We start from the raw sequence: 19,027 nt of genomic DNA on the forward strand, positions 1-19,027 counted from the left end.
TAGTCCCTGTCTACAATAAGACATCATTTTACAGTCATATACTAATCAAACCAAACAATCAAGGAGAAATGGCCTGAAGTATCTATCTCTCCTGTAACATTATTAAAGTTGCTAATTTGAGAACCTAGAAGAACAGAATACCAAATTGACCGGATTATTAGGCACATACAAACTCACTCAACTCTGAGATGAGCGGTGAAAAGAGCAAAGCTGTCATCATAGAAGTAGTACATTTAAAATACTAACAACTGCTTGATTGAACCAAACCACCTGGAAAGCTTATGTAACTAAAGAGGCAGCTTATTAATTTTCAGCAACAATTAGTTTGTTCTCTTTTCCCCTTGTTTTTAATTTTTCTCACTTTCGCTTTCTTTTTGAAGGTGCAAACAAGACACTGTTCGCTATACAACACCAGAGGTTTACACTCTCTGTGGCAATCCTGTGCCTGAGCACCAAACCACGCAAAGTTCCTGGGGGATGGTGAACACTCTCATTAAACCCTACAGGAACTGATTAAAGATATGGCATTATCAAACAATTTGCATTTAGAGGCAAGTTAATCACAGCCCAGGAGCTGTTTCTTTTTCTAGTCATGGGGCTTGAATTTTGGTTCTTTTTGGAGGGGAACTGGTTATTTATTGTTTTTATTATGCTCAAGAGTGTTGACAAATGCCAAGCCCTAGACTTCTCCATGTCCCAGTGCTACAGTGCAGGAGACTGCCCCCCACAATGGGGAATTACAGAACAGCACTTCAGTGTGCACTGTTTTTCACATCGCTGTAGTCCAAACTGTGTGGCAGACATAAGCTTTAAGGTGTTTTTCAGCACAAGTAGAGAACAGAGAGAATGTCACTTGTTGGAGCTATGAGAGAGAAAATAAAATGGAACCTTGTACAGTAGCTTTGGTTCTATCTAGGGCTGTCAAGCGATTAAAAAAATTAATCATTATTAATTGCATGATTTAAAAAATTAATCGCACAATTAATCACGCTGTTAACAGAATACCATTTATTTAAATATTTGTGAATGTTTTCTACATTTTCAAATATATTGATTTTAATTGCAACACAGAATACAAAGTATACAGTGCTCACTTTATTTTTATTACAAATATTAGCACTGTAAAAAACAAAAGAAATAGCATTTTTCAATTCACCTAATACATGGTATTGTAGTGCAATCTCTTCATCATGAAAGTTGAGCTTACAAATGTAGAAATGTGTACAAAAAACCTGCATTCAAAAATAAAACAATGTAAAACTTCAGAGCTTACAAATCCACTCAGGCCTACTTCTTGTTCAGCTAATCGCTAAGAGAAACAAGTTTGTTTACATTTACAGGAGATAATGCTGCCCACTTCTTAATTACAGTGTCACCTGAAAGTGAGAACAGGCATTCACATGGCACTGCTGTAGCTGACATTGCAAAATATTTACATGCGAACGGGTACTCCTCAATAACGATCCAAAGCAGTGCAGACTGATGCATGTTCATTTTTATCATCTGAGTCAGCTGCCACCAGCAGAGGGTTGATTTTCTTTTTTGGTGGTTTGGGTTCTGTAGTTTCCACATGAGAGTGTTGCTCTTTTAAGACTTCTGAAAGCATGCTCCACACTTCATCCCTCTCAGATTTTGGAAGACACTTCAGATTCTAAAATCTTGGGTCAAGTGCTGTAGCTATCTTTAGAAATTTCACTTGGTATCTTCTTTGCATTTTGTAAAATTTGCAGTGGAAGTGTTCTTAAAATGAACATGTACTGGGTCATCAGCTGAGACTGCTATAATGTGAAATATATGGCAGAATGCAGGTAAAACAGAGCAAGAGACACAATTCTCCCCCAAGGAGTTCAGTCAAAAATTTCATTAACTCATTTTTTTAACGAGCATCATCAGTGTGGAAGCATGTCCTCTGGAACAATGGCCAAAGCATGAAGAGGCATATGAATCTTTAGCACATCTTGCATGTAAATATCTTGCAAAGCCAGCTACAATAGAGCCACGTGAATGCCTGTTCTCACTTTCAGGTGACATTGTAAGAAGTGGGCAGCATTTTTTTTCAGAATTAGCAACATTTTAAAGACCTTCTTGTGAAGTATGGGCAACAAGCCTTGATTATTCTTTGAAAGAAGTGCAGTTTCCAATTAAATCAGGAGACTTTTGCCTGTCCAACCTCGGGCTTTACTATATAATCCTAAATCTTGAGGCGAGCAACATAATGGCTGACGCCCTGATACTCCAGCTGTCCAGCCTGGCTGTATATGTACATCGCACCAGAATCAGTGCTAACCTCAGATTTCTACTTTTTCCCTAAGGAGAAATCTGTTATAATTTTGGCTACCAGGAAAACCTGATGTGTGGTTGCTTCTGAGTTTAAATATCATCCCTTATTGCATCTGCAGACTTTAATTTGGGATAATGCCAAAATTCTAATTCACACAGACCCGCTCTGTTACCTGATTGAATTAAAAAAGGGATTTTGAGCATACACCACATAATTGTATGCCTTAGGGAGAAAGTCTCACTAGATCCAAAGAAGAGATGGCAATATCTTCAGCTTAAACATGCTCTGCAACACCAGTTTGGTCTCGGTGCCTTAGCAGCACTGGACCCCCTGGGGCTTTCTGAAAGAGTTACACTGTCTACTAGGCCATTTTCTGGTCTCTATTCAAACCTAATCAGGCACATTGGCAATCATCAGTGACAGTGTCAGAAAGAATTGGGAGCATGAGCTGTCAGTTCCCCTTATCAACATTCAGTGGAGTCAGATTTGTTCCAACATACAACATTGCTAGATAGATTTAGGATTAAGATGGATCCAAAGGAAGAGTTTTTGGAGGATGCATTAAACTCCAGGAAGAGACTTTTCAGGTCTGGGGCAGCCAGGTCTGGCAAATTCTGGTGCTGCAATCAGGGCCAGCTTTAGCAAGTGCGGGACCCAATTCGAACAGTTTCGATGGGGCCACGGCAGGGATGACTAAAAAAAAACAACAAAAAAAACACCTTTCATTTCTTCCATGTATTATTTCCTTTCCATGACTATATACATAACAACAAAATTATATATTACATACATTACATCATATTGTGTATGGCTCTTTTCTTACTCCCACTTGAATACTTTCTACCAATATCTCTTGATCTCTTGCCCATATTGATAGACGTCACCACATTCTAAAAGAATATTAATGATAGATTTTCACTTTCATATTAGGAAAATAATTTATGTTTCGATAGTTGTATAACTGATTTTCTTCAATAATGTTTATTTTATGCCCCTTCTTTCCCCCCAGCACCTCCCGCCTCGCAGAAACAAACCCTCCTTCCTCAGCGCCACCCTGTCGAAACAGCTGTGGGCCAAAGAGGAAGGTTGGGGGGGGAGGGGAGAGAAACAGCACACATAGGCAAAAAGAAGTATTCCATTCTATTCATCCAAAGAAGTGGGCTGTAGCCCTGTCATAAACAGATAAGAAAAGTTAATAGCACAGAAGTACTTTATATCTCTGACTGTAAAGGGTTAACAAGTTCAGTAAGCCTGGCTGTCACCTGACCAGAGGACCAATCAAAGGACAGGACACTTTCAAATCTTGAGGGAGGGAAGTTTTTGTGCTGTGCTGTTAGTTTTGGTGGTTGTTCACTCTGGAGGCTCAGAGTGACCAGATGTGCAACCAGGTTTCTCTCCAGTCTCCCTGATACAGGCTCTTATAGATTCAGAATAGTGAGTACTAGATAGATAAAGCGAGTTAGGCTTATGTTTGTTTTCTTTATTTGCAAATGTGTATTTGGCTGAAAGGAGTTCAAATTGGTATTTTGCTGAAAAGATTTTAATTTGTACTTGTATACTTAGGCTGGGAGGGTATTCCCAGTGTCTATAGCTGAAAGACCCTGTACCTATTCCATTTTTTAAAATTTACCAAGATAAAGAAAGAAAGAACAGTAAAAATTAATTAAAAGCTTTCTTGTTTAAGAACCTAATTGTTTTTTTATTCTGGTGAGACCCCAGGGGACTGGGTCTGGATCCACCAGGGAATTGGTGGGGAGAAAGGAGGGACGGGGGAGAGAAAGGTTAATTTCTCTCTGTGTCAGGATTACTTTCTCTCTCAGGGAGAATCTGAGGGAGGGAAAGAGAGAAGGAGGGGGAAAGGTGCATTTTCCTCTCTGTTTAAGATTCGAGGAGTTTGAATCACAGTGATCTTCCAGGGTAACCCAGGGAGGGGAAGCCTGGGAGAGGCAACAGTGAGGGAAAGGATTTACTTTCCTTGTGTTAAGATCCAGAGGGTCTGGGTCTTGGGGGTCCCCAGGCAAGGTTTTGGGGGGACCAGAGTGTACCAGACACTGAAATTCCTGGTTGGTGGCAGCGCTACAGGTTCTAAGCTGTTAAGTGAGCTTAGAGGAATTCATGCTGGTACCCCATCTTTTGGACGCTAAGGTTCAGAGTGGGGAATTGTACCATGACAAGCCCATGAAAGCTTATGTTGAAATAAATTTGTTAGTCTCTAAGGTGCCGCAATTACTCCTGTTCTTTTCGCAGATACAGACTAACACGGCTGCTACTCTGAAACCTGGCACACATAGAGTGACCAGATCACAGCAGTAAAATAGGACCCACCCCCTCCCCACTTGGCCCCACCATCACACCCCTCTTCACCTCCTAGTCCCCCGCTGACTTGCTGTGTTCCTCCTAGTCAGTCCCCCACCCACCACTCGCCTCCTTTCACTTTCTCCCTCCCTTGCCAGAAACCCCCATGCCTGCCCCTAGAACCCATGCTGGCTCACTGCTTGCCTCTTTGCCCACCTGCCGCTTGCCCACCCGCTTGCCCCTGACTCACCGCTGCACCGCCCCCCCCTTCCCCGAGTATATAGCCTCATTCAGAGACCCAGGGGTCACTATATTACTGCACACAGCAGTCAATGCAGTTGTAGATAAATCTCTGCATTATCCATTTTTGTATAACTTTTACATGACTTTGTATTGAACCTTGGTAATATGTTATAGCGGGCCCCTAAGGTAGTATATAAGGTAAAAGAAAAATGTCCTTTTGCTAGAAGTAGAATAAGATCTTTCCTCCACTTTGTAATCAATTGCCCTATTGAATGAATGAGGTGTGAATGAGGAAGGTGTGGAAGGCAGGCACCTCCAGACAGCTGCAACCCTTGGAGAGGGGCTGGGAGCCAGACCAAGGAGCTTTGCCCAGGGCTGAGTGGGATGGAATTTGGGTGGTGGGTGCAGGCTCCAGGCTGGGGTGCAGGAAGGGTGGAGGGGTGCAGGCTCTGGGAGGGATTGCGGAGGCTTTGGGACAGAGTTTGGGGGCTGGAGGGTGGTGCTGGGGGGAAGGGACTGCCATGTGGCTTCCTTCCTCCCCTGATGCCCCTCACCATAGCCTCAGTGGGGGATGGAGCTGCCCCTTCCCCAGTGTTTGCAGGAGTGGTGGCTGGGGGGAAACCCAGTCAAACTCTGGTTTTACTCTTTTGCTGATGGGTCACTTAAACCCCTTACAAACTTCTTCCCGCCTCTCTCACTCTCCTTTTCTACTGGGCTTGTTTGATCTTTTCAGTGGAGCCAGATGAAAACCACAAACTCCAGTGACAGCAACAGGCTGGAAGACTAGACTGAATCCACCACCCAGCCTAGTCCATCCCAGAGCCCAGGACCGAGGGCAATGTCCCCCCACCCCCAGGCCACCTGCTTCCACTCCTGGCCTCTCCCAGTGCTGCCAGTGATTCTGTGTGGCTGCATCAGGTGCAATTTCAAGCAGACCTCCCCCAACCTCCCGCTAAATTCACCCGTTTTGCGACCACTCTGCACCAAGAGCACCTTCCTTCCCTGCCCTAGAGCTCCTGAATGGCTAGAAAGCTGAGCTGGGCATTTGATTGATCTAGAATATTATCATGCCCCACCTCAAAAAAACCTTAATATCCACACAGCTTTGGGAGGGGTTATTAGCCCCCCTCCCCCCCCAAAAGCCGGTCTATTTTATTGTTGCAGGGCAAATGAAGGAGCCATAGTTTAATGGAAATATTCAGCCCCTACAGCGGTCTTGCAGCAGGGAAAGTAGAGTTGATGGGAAGGGAACTGGTTTGGATAGGAGCCCTAGTCTCATTCCTTTCCAAAATAATTTGGAGAGGGAATCAGATCACACCGTGCCTCAGTTTCCCCTTCTGCGGTGGAGTGGGAGGGGAGATAAAAGTCTCAGCCTGCCGTGCCATGCTGCAGACCTTTCGCATTCTCCTCTCTTGATGTATTTGATTTCCTCCTCCAAACCTCCCTCTCTCTCTCACCTGGAGTTCACAGCACTAAGTACCAGCTGGGGGCTTTTTTCCTGGGTTACATTACATGATCCCAACTTTAGTTTTGAAACAGACACAGGCAGGCACAAACTCACCCTAAAACAGCAACATCACAATAACCACAACAACAATCCAATATTACAAACCTGTGGGGAATCACAGGGTCAGACACTCACTGCTGGGAGCCCCAGCAGCTGCTCAGGTGAGTGAGGTCCACTGCAGAGATTCCTGCCCCGCTCAGCGTCTCCTCCAGGTAAGTGCTGGAGGGAGGGGAGGGGAAGAAAGGCTGCAAAACACGTGTGCCTTCTTTCCCCCCCCCCCCCGCTTCCCTCTCCTGACCTGCAACACCCATGTGGCTGCTTCCGCTCAGCCCTCTGCTGGCCAGCGTCTCTTGTTGCCTAGCAGCAAGAGCTGCTGCTTCCGGGAGATGCAGAACTTTGCTTCCGGGAGACAGCGAGCGCGGGGCCCCTTCAGGTGTGGGGCCCGATTCGGGGGAATCGGGCAAATCGGCCTAAAGCTGGCCCTGGCTGCAATACAGCAAGTGCTAACTCATATCATATGCTTTGAGATTGTCCTGTGATCAGTCCTTTCTGGACAGAGGTAAACATTCAGGCCAATGTCTTGCTCTGCGCCAAGGTGGAACTGCAGGCTCTCCATGCCAGTCTAGGCCTAACTAGTCTGTCTTGGAAACTGAAATCCTTTGAAAAACTATGGTTGGGTAATGTACCAATCATAACCAAACATCTAATTCTACAAATGGTGGAAATAAGTGTGTCCACCTATCAAGGAATGGTGCTCTGACTTGAGGAGCCTGGAGGCAATGGAACAAATAACGTTTTGCAACAGAAACAACCAAGATTAGTTTATAGATATATGTCCCCACTTGAGGAATTATTGGAATAGTCAGTTATATTCCCCATTGGATAATCTTTTTGGTTGTGCCCACCCAGGAAATTAGACACCCTCCCATCTCCTCAACCCATCACCCTTGTTCTCTCCCTTCCCCCATCATGCCTCTCCTATCTTCTTTTACTTACCTTTCACACTTTTCTTTGGTTCTCTTTTTACTCCTAACATGCCTTTTTCTCTTTTATGTCTTTCTTTTTTTGAAAAGGAATAATTCTGGAGCTTATTTTATGATCTTACATTACAAAGAACCCAAAATTTGGGCTGAATAACAAAATGACCATTATGATATAATTGTGCTGGCAAATCTCTTTAACCAGTCAAAAATTATCTTTGTTTTACTATTCTTTTCCCTTCATATTGAAGAAGGTTGGTCTGACCTATTGTGCTGTGAAAACTAATATTGGCTCTCTGCTCCAGGTTAGATAACTTTCTTCTCTGTTATTTATGTCAGTTGTGTTAAAACTGACAATATATATATATACACATATACACACACACACACACACACATATATATATATATTTTAAATCCTTATTATTTTGTTTACCAATGTGTGTTCTAGTAAAGGAAAATGCAGCTAATGGATCTCCATGAAGATAGCCAGCAACATTATCAGAGCATGTTCATGGGGAAATTGTATTAGCTACAAAATAATTAGCATTTTAGCCTCTCTAAGAAACAGAATGCTGTTTTACTTTTAGAGTCTCAAATCTTAAAGCATGATTATAGCACCTCCATGTGTACTCAAGCATGAACACTTCACTAGCAATTAACTCACATTAATGAGAGAGTGAATGTTGCCCAGGACATTACAGACATTTTGCCCTTATTTTGGAACTTATACCATCTTCTCTCCTCCTCCCCTGAACCTCCCCCAACAAAAAAATCCCAACTATCCTCTCAAAAACTGGCAGATGGAACTCAATTCCAGACCTCATTTAAATGAAGGCAGTTGCCAGCACCACACTGGTTTCCCAGTAATGTGCAGTAGCATCAGCATCTGGTATAAGCTTCAATTTCAGTCTCGGCAATGTGAACAAGATAAATATAAAGTGAGAACCTGGCACAGAAAGTGAGAGGGACAGAGGACATAAAGTGACTTAATGGTGTAGCAAACAAAACTATCATCTGACAAACTCCACCTAATGGACTAACCAATGGCTGACACTGTAGAGGGACTACGTGAGGCTAGATTCACAAACACTGAGTGTTGCACCTCCTAACTTCTCGTCACCCTGCTGCCTAGTGGAATTCACAGCTTTAATTCCCCCTACAAATCATGGGGAGAGTTAGGTGCCTAAGAAATGGATTCCCAGGAGCCAGAAAGCTGAGCAGGGAGCCATCTAGTTATATCCAGGAGTAACATGCAGAAGAAAGGGGTGAGGATGAGGTACCAGATCCATGAAGATACTTTGGCTCTTAACTCCTACTGATCTGTGCCTTTGACACCTGACCAGCAAGCCAAAGGCAGATGCTTATTTCAACTCAGGATTCTCAACCAGAAACCCTCTCCTGGAGTTAGGCACCTAAACCCAGTCAGCCCTTTCTCACCAAGAACCAGAGGGATCTTCCTCATTGTAGCCAATAGTCCAGCAGTTAAGACACTTATGTGGGTTAGAAGTTCTTCACTCTTGCTCACATATTCAGGGTCTAATTGTCCAGCATGTGTGGTGTTGGGAAGAAATCCCCTCCTCTCCTCCCAATCAAATTGGCAGTAGCCTTGGGAGGTTTTTTCACCTTCCTTTCCAGCCTGGGGTGTGCCTCCTGAGGGCTATCATGCCTTGGTCTAATTTTAGTCCCTGAGTTCAGTGTGCAGGTGGCCTGTGACACACAGGAGGTCAGACTAGAGCTGGTGGCCCTTTTCGGCCTTAAAGGCTATGATCTGTCTTTAAAATTGCTACTCTGCCTAGTTTGGAGCAGGGATTTAAAGCCAGCTCTCCTGCACCCCAGGGGAGTATCCTAACCACCAGGCTATTCTGAGGCAAGTCTTGGTCACTCACCTGTTGAAACTGTCTCACTATGTGCATAAATAAGTCCTCTAGAGCAATGTTTCTCAACCTTTTTGATACCAGAGACTGACTGTAGCTTTTTTGCCGCCCCAAGCGGCGAAGAAAAAAAAAAGCCACGATCGGCGGCACTTCAGCCGCTGCTCTACCGCGGGCAATTCGGTGGCCAGTCCTTCCCTCCGAGAGGGACTGAGGGACCCGCCATCGAATTGCCGCTGAAGACCCGGACGTGCCACCCCCTTCCCTGGGTCACCCCAAGCACCAGCTTGCTGCGTTGGTGCCTGGAGCTGACCCTGTCAGAACCAGACAGTTTTTCCACCTGAAGAACAATGACTAAGTTCATAAGCCAACAGCATTTGCCCCAGAAATCTCTCAACATTTCATATCAACCAGTCTGGTGATGTCTGACTAAACAGAGGATCATTTTTCCCAAACCTTTTGAACAGAATTTTAAGATCAGTAAAGGCATTAGCCAGTATGAGATATGCAAGAGACACTCAGACTAGCAAAAGCACCACTGGCTGTTTTGAATTAGTCACTTTGACATGGGCTCATTCCTCCTTCAGGTTCAGTAAGAGTGCTAAAATTCAGGCATACTCAAACCAGATCAACTCTCCATTGACATTGTTACTGTTAACCATTTCCCATAGTGGAAATAGTGTATCTGAGGACTTTAATGTGGATGCCACATCAGTCTTCATCATGATTCATTGACTTTTCATATATCCCCCCCGCTCTTTAGTAGTGATGTTTTTTCAGTGTTTGTTACAACTATATTGTGTCTAAACTACATATTCAGTAATATACGTCTGATGTTTTGTTTGAGGCTTTTCATGATTTCCCAGTGTTGTGATTTTGTAGTTGAAATTTCACCAAAATTAACAGTGGCCTTAAAAAAAAACAAACAGAGCCTTTCTGAGACTCCATCTGCCCATTTTAATCTTCTTTCTGCCAAGGATTACACCCAAGCCTGACTATATCTCAACAGTAAAGCTTCATTGTACTGTGCATGCATATTCTAGCAGCTACTAAGTCCCTTAGGGCTAACCCAAACTAGAGAGCTAGGGACTCCTTGCTTATGCTTAGGCCACATCTACACTACAAAATTGTGTTGAGCTAATTTATATCAGCATGCAGCCACTGCAGTTATTACATTGCTTGTATGTGTGCACACTTGGCTCCTAGTGTCAGTGGTGCGCATCCTCACCAGGAGCACTTGCATTGATTGGGGCATTCTGGTATGGCTTCTGAAAGCCAGCAACAAGCAAAGTAAGTAACACTGTGTCGACCTAATTACATGGACCATGACTCTATGCTGCTCGGGGAGGTGGTCTTCCTAAAACACCATGGAGGGGCACTTACATCAGCTGGAGAGCACTGGGAATGCAGTTTCCAAGGCTGGTGCACTGTCTACACTGGTGCTTTACAGCGCTGAAAATTGCTGTGCTCAGAATGGTGGTCTCACACACCCCGAGTGAGAAAGTTGCAGTGCTGTAACTTGCCAGTATAGACAAGCCCTGAGATCCCATTTGTGCACCCATGGGAGACACTGTATGGGTGTGATATGAAAACAAAGGCCTAGCCAGTCAGAATGTGACTTTAAAAAATGAAGTGTCCACAGACACACTTTATTATTTATAATGTGTTATGAGGTCCTTGGGATGAAGGCACAAGTATACACTCTTATTTTGTCTGTTGCTATGCCACACTATGAATGTATATATGGTATTTCTAATGTATCTGGCACTGTGTGATGGGACATACCCTGCTTCCATTGATGTCAATGGCAAAATTTCTCTCAATTTCAATGGGAATAGTATTTATAACGCTCTTCCTCTTCTGAGTAAAGTTCAAATTCCTCATATTTTGAAAATGTAAGCAATAAAAATATAAAAATACACCCATAAGCCCCACTTACAGTTATAAAACATCCTACAAAGGTGTACTATCACTATCACTGTTAAATAGTCTATGGATCACCAAACCAAAGAGTGCTGCTATAGCATTGAGTGATTCATCTTATAGTCTCTTATCTAACAGAGCTAGAGGCATTTCTGGATGTTTCATTGTCGTCAGAATCTAACCCTGCAGCTAATCAAGATGTCCTAACTCAAACTTGATTGTTCTCTGTAGGGTATCACAACCCTACAAACGTTCATTTTCCTCATTTTGAGGGCATTCAGTCTTAATCAAGCATCACAGTTTGCAGGAATTGGGATATCAATTGTCCATTGTAAATAGTAGATTGCTGAACTGCACTTAGCATCTGCAATGTTTAAACCAAGGAGATTCAGCGAACTAACATAGCTCTCCTAAATTAAAGATAATATTAATATTGTTTCCTTATTTTAACTAGTACAAATCTAGACATAATTAACCCATCAAGTTCAGAAGAAATGTAATCTTGGGTTTCTGGGCTCTTAGAAATTCCCACACAGAATTTAGGATTTGTATTGTTGAGTTGTTCTACTGTTAATTGCATTTCTTTAAATACAAAAAGGTACATGAAGATAGTTGAAGTATATTAAGACATATTACAATTGGGAAAATGTACTTTCATGACCCTGCAGCTCTTGAACCTGGGTCTACAGAGCTCTGAAGTAACTTCCCTGCTCCTACCCAACACCTAGCTACAAACTAACTGACCTGGAGAGACCAGAACTCCTGAAGTTACATCTGGGTGGGCTTCCCTGAACCTGACAGGATGAACACCATGAACTCTAGTGTTTAAACCCAAAGAGAGCCACAGGAAGTTGTCTGAACAGCCAGACTTTGCCTGAGACCTTGCTTTCTTGCTTGACTCCTGAACCCTGCTTTCCTGTGTTGCTACTGAACCCTGCTTTCCTGACTGGTTCCTGATCCTTGCCCCTAGTCTCTGACTCTGACTCCAGCTCTGACCCATGGTTTGACTCCCAACTCTGACTCCTGCTCCAACCACTAGACCTAGCTTAGGTCTTGGCCCTAAGAAGTACAGAGAAGTGCAACAAAAATGACTGCGGGCATAGAACAGCTTCCATATGAGGCATGGGCAGTAGGTACCACAGGCCAAGGGAGGCTAAACTTCCCCAAATAGCCCAATATGGCCCTGTCCATGCTCCATTCCCAAGTACTCTTCTGCTTTCCACTCTTCCCCCTACCTGGGGCCAGGGTGGCCTATGGGTGGGACTTGGGGTGGCTGGGGCCAGTGCTCATGCCACCTGGTGCTCTGAGGCTCTGGCCATGCTGCCTGCCCGGTGCTCTGGGGCTGGGGCCACGCCGCCCGCCCAGCACACCAGTACTGGTGGCACACGAGCGGCAGGGCGGTGGCTGTAGGGGGGCCCTCTGGGCTCTAGTGGAGGAGGGGCCTCAGGCAAAAGGGATGGGACCTGGGGCTACGTCTCCCAATGGGCAGTTCACATGCCACCCATGATAGGAGGAGAAATTAAAAACAGTGGAACTTCTCAGCTTAGAAAAGAGATGACTAAGAAGGGATATGAATGACATGTAGAAAGTGAATAAGGAAATGTTATTTACCTCTTCACATAACACACGAACAAGAGTCACCCACTGAAATTAATAGGCAGCAGGTTTAAAATAAACATAAGGAAGTACTTCTTCACCAAACGCAAAGTCAACCTGTGGAATCTGCTGCCAGAAGTCATTGTGAATGCCAAAAGTATAACTGGGTTCAAAACAGAATTAGATGAGTTCATGGAAGATAGGTCCATCAATGTCCATTAGCCAAGACGGTCAGGGATGTAACCTCATGCTCTGGGTTTCCTTAAACCTCTGACTGCTAGAAGCTGGCACTGGAAAACAGGAATGGATCACTTGATAATTGCCCTGTTCTGTTTATTCCCTTTGAAACATATGGCACTGGCCACTATTGGAAGACAGGATACTGGGTTAGATGGACAATTGGTCTGACCCAGTATGGCAGTTCTTATGAAACAAAGTCATAAAAGCAATGGTTGGTATTGTAAATCAGTCTTATTGTCCTTAGACTTCCTAGCACATATGGTCCTTGATCCAAAGGAATCCAAATTCATATTGGAAGAACAGAGGATGAGAGCTCAGTTCTAGTTAAAGGTATGTGAGTACACAGGATCACGTGTGCCATGTTACTATCTGTTATGCATGTTTATGTAAATGTGTGTCTGCAAACACTGGATTTTTCAAAAGCATTTCTGTAAATTTGCAATACCAATACTTTAATTTGCTTCATGTAAACATTATGGTCTTATATTCACATTTATCTGCATATACGTTAGTTTTGTTCATCTGTAATCTGGTTAACATTGGGCCAATCCTGCTCCCAGTGACACCCTTGTAATATTATTCAAGTCAATGCATCAAAGAGACTTCCAAGCAAGATCCTGATTTAGTGAGATGCTAATAAGAGCTCACTTCAACTCCTTGCAGAAGGCATGTAACACTTTGCAACACTGGGTCCCTAAGTAGTAGAAAATTGAACTATCATGTAGAAGTTAGAGATCTCAACCACAGCAAAAGCCACCCTGGATCTACTACTTACTGATAGAGAGTAACTGAGCGAGAATAATAGGGAAACAGTACATGTAGCCAGAAGTATTGCTAGCCTGTTGGGGATCCTAAGCAGGAATATTTTACCCCCACCATACACACAACATAACACATGCTAAAAAAGCCCTAAGAAATTACTTAGTCTCCTTATGCGTAACCCTGGCTTTGCATGTGGTTGGCCATAAACTACTTGTGTTTAGCATGTAAGAAATGGTTTCACAGATTGTAGCCACAAAACAAAACAACATCACTTTTGGGTTGTGACATGGGAGATTTTAACCAAACACATGATTTTTTTCCTCAGAAAATTCAAGGAACTGGGGTTATACTGGAAGCAGTCTAAGTAACTAAGTGTTAGCAAGTGAGTCCTATAATATATAGAAATGCAATGGGAATATATAACCTGATTGATTTTCTGGTTATGTAACTTTTCTTTAAAATTGGCATTATTTTTAGGAGGAAATGTTATAGTCTTCAGTTTTCCCCTCAACAAGAACATCATGCAACTTTCTTTTACAAAGCACACGTCCCCTTTTTTTAGCACTTCCTACATTTCTAAATTTTCCACTAGTGAATACACACTGAATGTCTTTCATGCTAATTAAAAATTTTCCTTCCAAAGCAATTCTATGGAAATCAGAAGAAAATTCAAGGATTTTGGAAATTAAGGTTAGAAATCAAAATGTCATTCAAGTCCCAAAACCATGGCTGGAAATCTAAGAATCTTTTCTGAGAAATCTCTAACCACTTACCTGTGCAGTGTTCATAAATCTATTTCTCTAGGTATTTATGACTCCCATCACTATAGTTGCTTCAGGCTACACAAGTATTTAAAATCAGAAATAACACCAGCAATTGTATTCTTCCTTCCTAGACTGCAGGTGAAATAGTTATTCATTTATAGGGGTGTTTGTTTGCTTATTTGGGTGCAGTGGTGTGGGTGCATGAAGGACTTATTGAGGGGAAGCTAAGTCAAAGAAATGAATATTGCATTTAGTTCTGGAGTGGAGAGGTTTGTGGTCCTTTTGGTCTCTTGTGGCAGTAAATTCTATCATCCCTAGGTCAAGCTCCTTGCAACCTTCCCTATTGCTCAGAGGTTTTATTGCTGTAACAGAACGTAGTTGTGGGAAATCAGAGTTGTGAAAATAGAGGTCAGTTTCTCAGGAACATATGGTCAATCTCACAGACAGCTTTGAATATCAAGAGGCTTGAACTGTACTATGTATTTACTAGGGATCCAATGCATGGAGTGAAGAATAGAGGTGAAGAGTTATCTGTACTTGCATGTTTTTAACCACTTGCAATAGGAAAACAGTTGCCATGGATGCTACTAAATGTATATAGATGGCTGATTTCTATTTTCTTTTAACCTTTCAATAGTTTTGTGTATTATGTCTGGAGATAAAAATGCATCTTCAATTAAAATGAAAGGTCTAAATCAAGGGTTCTCAGACTTTTGTACTGGTGACCCCTTTTATACACCATTCTAAATGCTGGAGACAAAGCAGGGTTTGGGGTGGAAGCTGACAGCTCGCAACCCCCATGTAATAACCTCGCAACCCCCTAAGGGGTCCCGACCCCTAGTTTGAGATCCCCTGGTCTAGATGACAGATGAGATTCAGCCATCTGCAACTGTATATTTACTCTCAATAGCAGACCCTCGGGTAATATTTTAATTGCTCAACAGCATAGGTGACAACTTCCCCTTTGCCCAATGAGTTCTTGACCCCCCTGGCCCCACCCCTGCACCACCTCTTCCTGCCCCTGCACCGCCCTCACCCCACCCTCATTTTACCCCTTCCCCAAAGTCCCCACCCCACCCTGCCTTTTCCCACCCCAGCCCTGCCCCCTTCCTGTCCCCACTCCCTGCCCCTGCCTCTTCTCTCTCTCCTCCCCTGAGTGCGCCACATCCCTGCTCCTCCCCCTCCCTCCCGGAACATCCTAAGTGCTGCCAAACAGCTGTTAGGTGGAGCGGGGCGGGAAACGCTGGAAGGGAGGGGGAGGCGCGGGGACGTGGCATGCTCAGGGGAGGGAGAGAAGGAGGCGAGAAGGGGGGAGATCTTGGCTACCGATGGGTGCGGAGCACCTGCTAATTTTTCCCCATGGGTGCTCCAGCCCCAGAGCACCCACGGAGTTGGTGCCTATGCTCAATAGTCAATCATGGCATCAGCAAAGAAATGCATATTTAGACTTACTTGCCACTGAGTTAGACATATGCTGTGCACACTGTGTAACATCTCTTACTAAGCAAATTACTTGGTATTTGTAACTGCATCACGCCACACATTCCCTAATCTTGCAAGCAGACCTTCTAATCAAGTCAATGAACTTCAGAAATAATCTCAGATCACAAAAAGGCTTGTCTACCTGGTGCCACAGTCCACGCTAGCTGGGCTGTAAATTCTAATATACACCTGCGTGTCATGCCCTAACTGGCCTGTCTGAACCTGCTAGTGCACCCCAAAAAGTCCCTAGTGCACATGTATGTAGTTCCATTTCAAACAGCACTACGTTAACACACACTAGTAAGCTGTTAGTGAGTGCCAGCAGGATCCATGTGCAGTAGTTAGCGCATGACATGCTGTTCACATTAGAATTCACCTCCCTAGTGGTTTGTGGATTTAAGGCACCATGTAGACAAGCTGAAAGTGGTCTTGCAGAACGAGACAGATCTTGGAAAATGGCTTGCAGGGTGGCGAAGTAGGGATTGTTTTCAGTCATGTGGAGAAACAATATGCAAACAGAGCATATTTCCATCCAACTGGAACAGAAATTACAGTGTCCTTTGGACCATGGTTGGCTGGTTAGTGATGTCTGCCCATACTCAGTGTGCACAGGTCGGACACAGCCACCGCCAAAAGAAACAAGAAAATCCCTCTGCCCATTAAGTTAAATTGTTTTGTTTTTTTTTTAAATGGGGTCACTGTACCTGAGAATTATAGGTAGGGCCCTACCAAATTCTTGGCCATGAAAAAAGCATCACAGACCATGAAACCTGGTCTTTTGTGTGCTTTTACCCTGTACTATACAGATTTCACAAGGGGAGACCAGCATTTCTCAAATTTGGGGTCCTGACTCAAAAGGGAGTTGCTGGGGGGTCACAAGGTTTTTTAGGGGGATTATGTTATTGCCACCCTTACTTCTGTGTTTGACTTCTGGGTGGCCTGAGAGTGGCAGCTATTGGTTGGGCACCCAGCTCTGAAGGCAATGCCCCGCCAGCAGCAGTGCAGAAGTAATGGTGACAATACCATACCATGCCACCCTTACTTCTGGGTGGCTGGAGAGTGGTGGCTGCTGACTGAGGGCCCAGCTCTGCAGACAGCAGCACAGAAGTAAAGATGGCAATACCATATACCCTGCCATCCTTCCTTCTGAGTTGCTGCTAGCAGTGGCTCTGCCTTCAGAGCTGGGCTCCCGGTCAGCAGTAGCCATTCTCCAGCTGTCCAGCTCTGAAGGCAGTACTACTGTCAGCAGCAGCACAGAAGCAAGGGTAGCAGTATAGCACCCCCCCGCTACAATAACCTTGCAATGCCCCACGCACCCACCCAACTCCTTTTTGGGTCAGGACCCCTACAATTACAACACTGTGAATTTTCAGATTTAAATAGCTGAAATCATTAAATTTATGATTTAAAAAATCCTATGACCGTGAAATTGACCAAAATGGACCGTGAATTTGGTAGGGCCCTAATCCTAGGGCTTCTCACCAGCTAATCCTCTCCATCTCCCATAACAAAGTGTAAAAGGGGAAGGGAGACGAAGGGATAGTGATGGAAAGAACAGAAGTTGGGGCAAGTAGCAATTTAACCTGCTCTCTTCCTCTATGAGTCCAGCTGCACTTTGGCCAATCAGACTCACTGTCTAATGTAAGTTGACCCCTAACTTAGCTTTTTCAACAGAAAATGAGAATTGAAAATGGCTGTTAAATGACAAATTTATTGCTTAAGTAGTGTGTAGGGGAAAAGGAGGTGAGCAGGAGATGGAGTCCAAATAGTACAGGTAATCAAAAAAGGTTTTTGAAAGTTAATATAACTATTCTGGATAGCAAAGAAAAAGGTGTCTATAATCTCCCTCCACTATCAACCATATTTTTAGTGGGACACCATGTTGCATAGCCCTCCAAACTGAAGTTTAAAAGGTTTAAGAAAAATAAATGTAAAATTAACAAACCATACTGTAGCAGTAATACGCCATTTCAGCTGACCCATTAGTAGGCGATAGGTGCACTTCTCAGTTAGCTGAAGGCAGTTAGCTCTCTTCCTTTTGCCTCACAATACACCTGAGCTGTGCACTAACTAATGCATACCCTGTTGTGGCTTATTGCTATAATAGAGGTGTCCCCAAAATAGCTATTCTGAGCTAATCAAAACCACTATTAGAAAAGAAGCACACTGATTTAAGACCTCGAGTAATGGCAGAAATGGCAGATATCCTGAGGCACTGACAGGACAATGTCACCAGCTGAGACACACTGATTAACATGCCTGCTCCAGCTGGCTTCCTATGAAGGTCACATTCCCGCTGAGGAATAGAAGGGATGTTTTAGAGGATGCCTGCAAGCCTTGTACGAATTACATTTACAAGGCAGGTGCTGCTGCTCCTTAGAAATGGAGGCATCTCACTTCCATTTTCTGCATATATACTTATTGGAACTGAGATGAAATTGCATCACATTATAAAATAGTGGTGACTTTCTTTTGGCAGCATTTTTTATTTACTTTTTGGGGAAGAGATAAAAGGTGGGTTTAATTTAAAGAGTGGAAGTTGTAAGTTTGGAACTTCAGGGGATCACTTGGGTCAGGAGCAGTGGAAACTGATGACCTAAGTAAGTGGTAAGTCTCTAATTGCCAAGAACCCCTTTACACAGTACTTTCTCGCTCTTCTCCCAACTTTTCCCATCCTCCTCCCATTCAGATTTCTGCAGCAAGAAACCTGCCTACATGAGAGTTTTCATGGGGGTGACTGAGGTGCACTAAAGATAGTTTTGTGAGGTATGTAAGATCTTGTCTTCACTATCAAAAACATCTGAGTACTTAACATAAGTTTCTTAACTGGCCAGCAACAACTATTTTTGGTTGTGAAGACAAGGCCAATGGGAAATAAAAGATTTCTGCTCATCCATTTCCTACCTCAGCCAGCCACTGATGGTCATCCAGGGTAACATTTTCAGATGCACCTAAATGACTTAGGATCCCATTTCCAATTTTCAAGAGACTTTGGGGCAGATTTTCAAAGGTATTTGGGTTCCTAACACTGCAGATAAGCACCTAGTGGGGTTTTCAAGGGATGTCTTCTTCCACTCATCC

The 19,027-nt window shown here is 43.7% G+C and overlaps 1 protein-coding gene across 2 annotated transcripts in view; it reads right to left on the minus strand.

Annotated features, from left to right (window-relative positions):
- ARL6IP6 (ADP ribosylation factor like GTPase 6 interacting protein 6) overlaps positions 1 to 19,027 on the minus strand; it is a 253,595-nt gene that overhangs the window by 200,619 nt on the left and 33,949 nt on the right. The window contains exon 4 of one of the 2 annotated variants that reach the window (XM_050969356.1): positions 1,443 to 2,974. The exons of the other annotated variant lie outside the window; for it this stretch is intronic. Within the exon in view, the coding sequence (XP_050825313.1) occupies positions 2,920 to 2,974 (55 nt within the window). The 3' untranslated portion in view covers positions 1,443 to 2,919. Of the gene's footprint in view, positions 1 to 1,442; positions 2,975 to 19,027 lie in introns of those variants that run through there. 2 annotated transcript variants of the gene reach the window in all.

The sequence above is a fragment of the Gopherus flavomarginatus genome, chromosome 10, assembly GCF_025201925.1.
Source record: "Gopherus flavomarginatus isolate rGopFla2 chromosome 10, rGopFla2.mat.asm, whole genome shotgun sequence".
Taxonomy (NCBI): domain Eukaryota; kingdom Metazoa; phylum Chordata; order Testudines; family Testudinidae; genus Gopherus; species Gopherus flavomarginatus.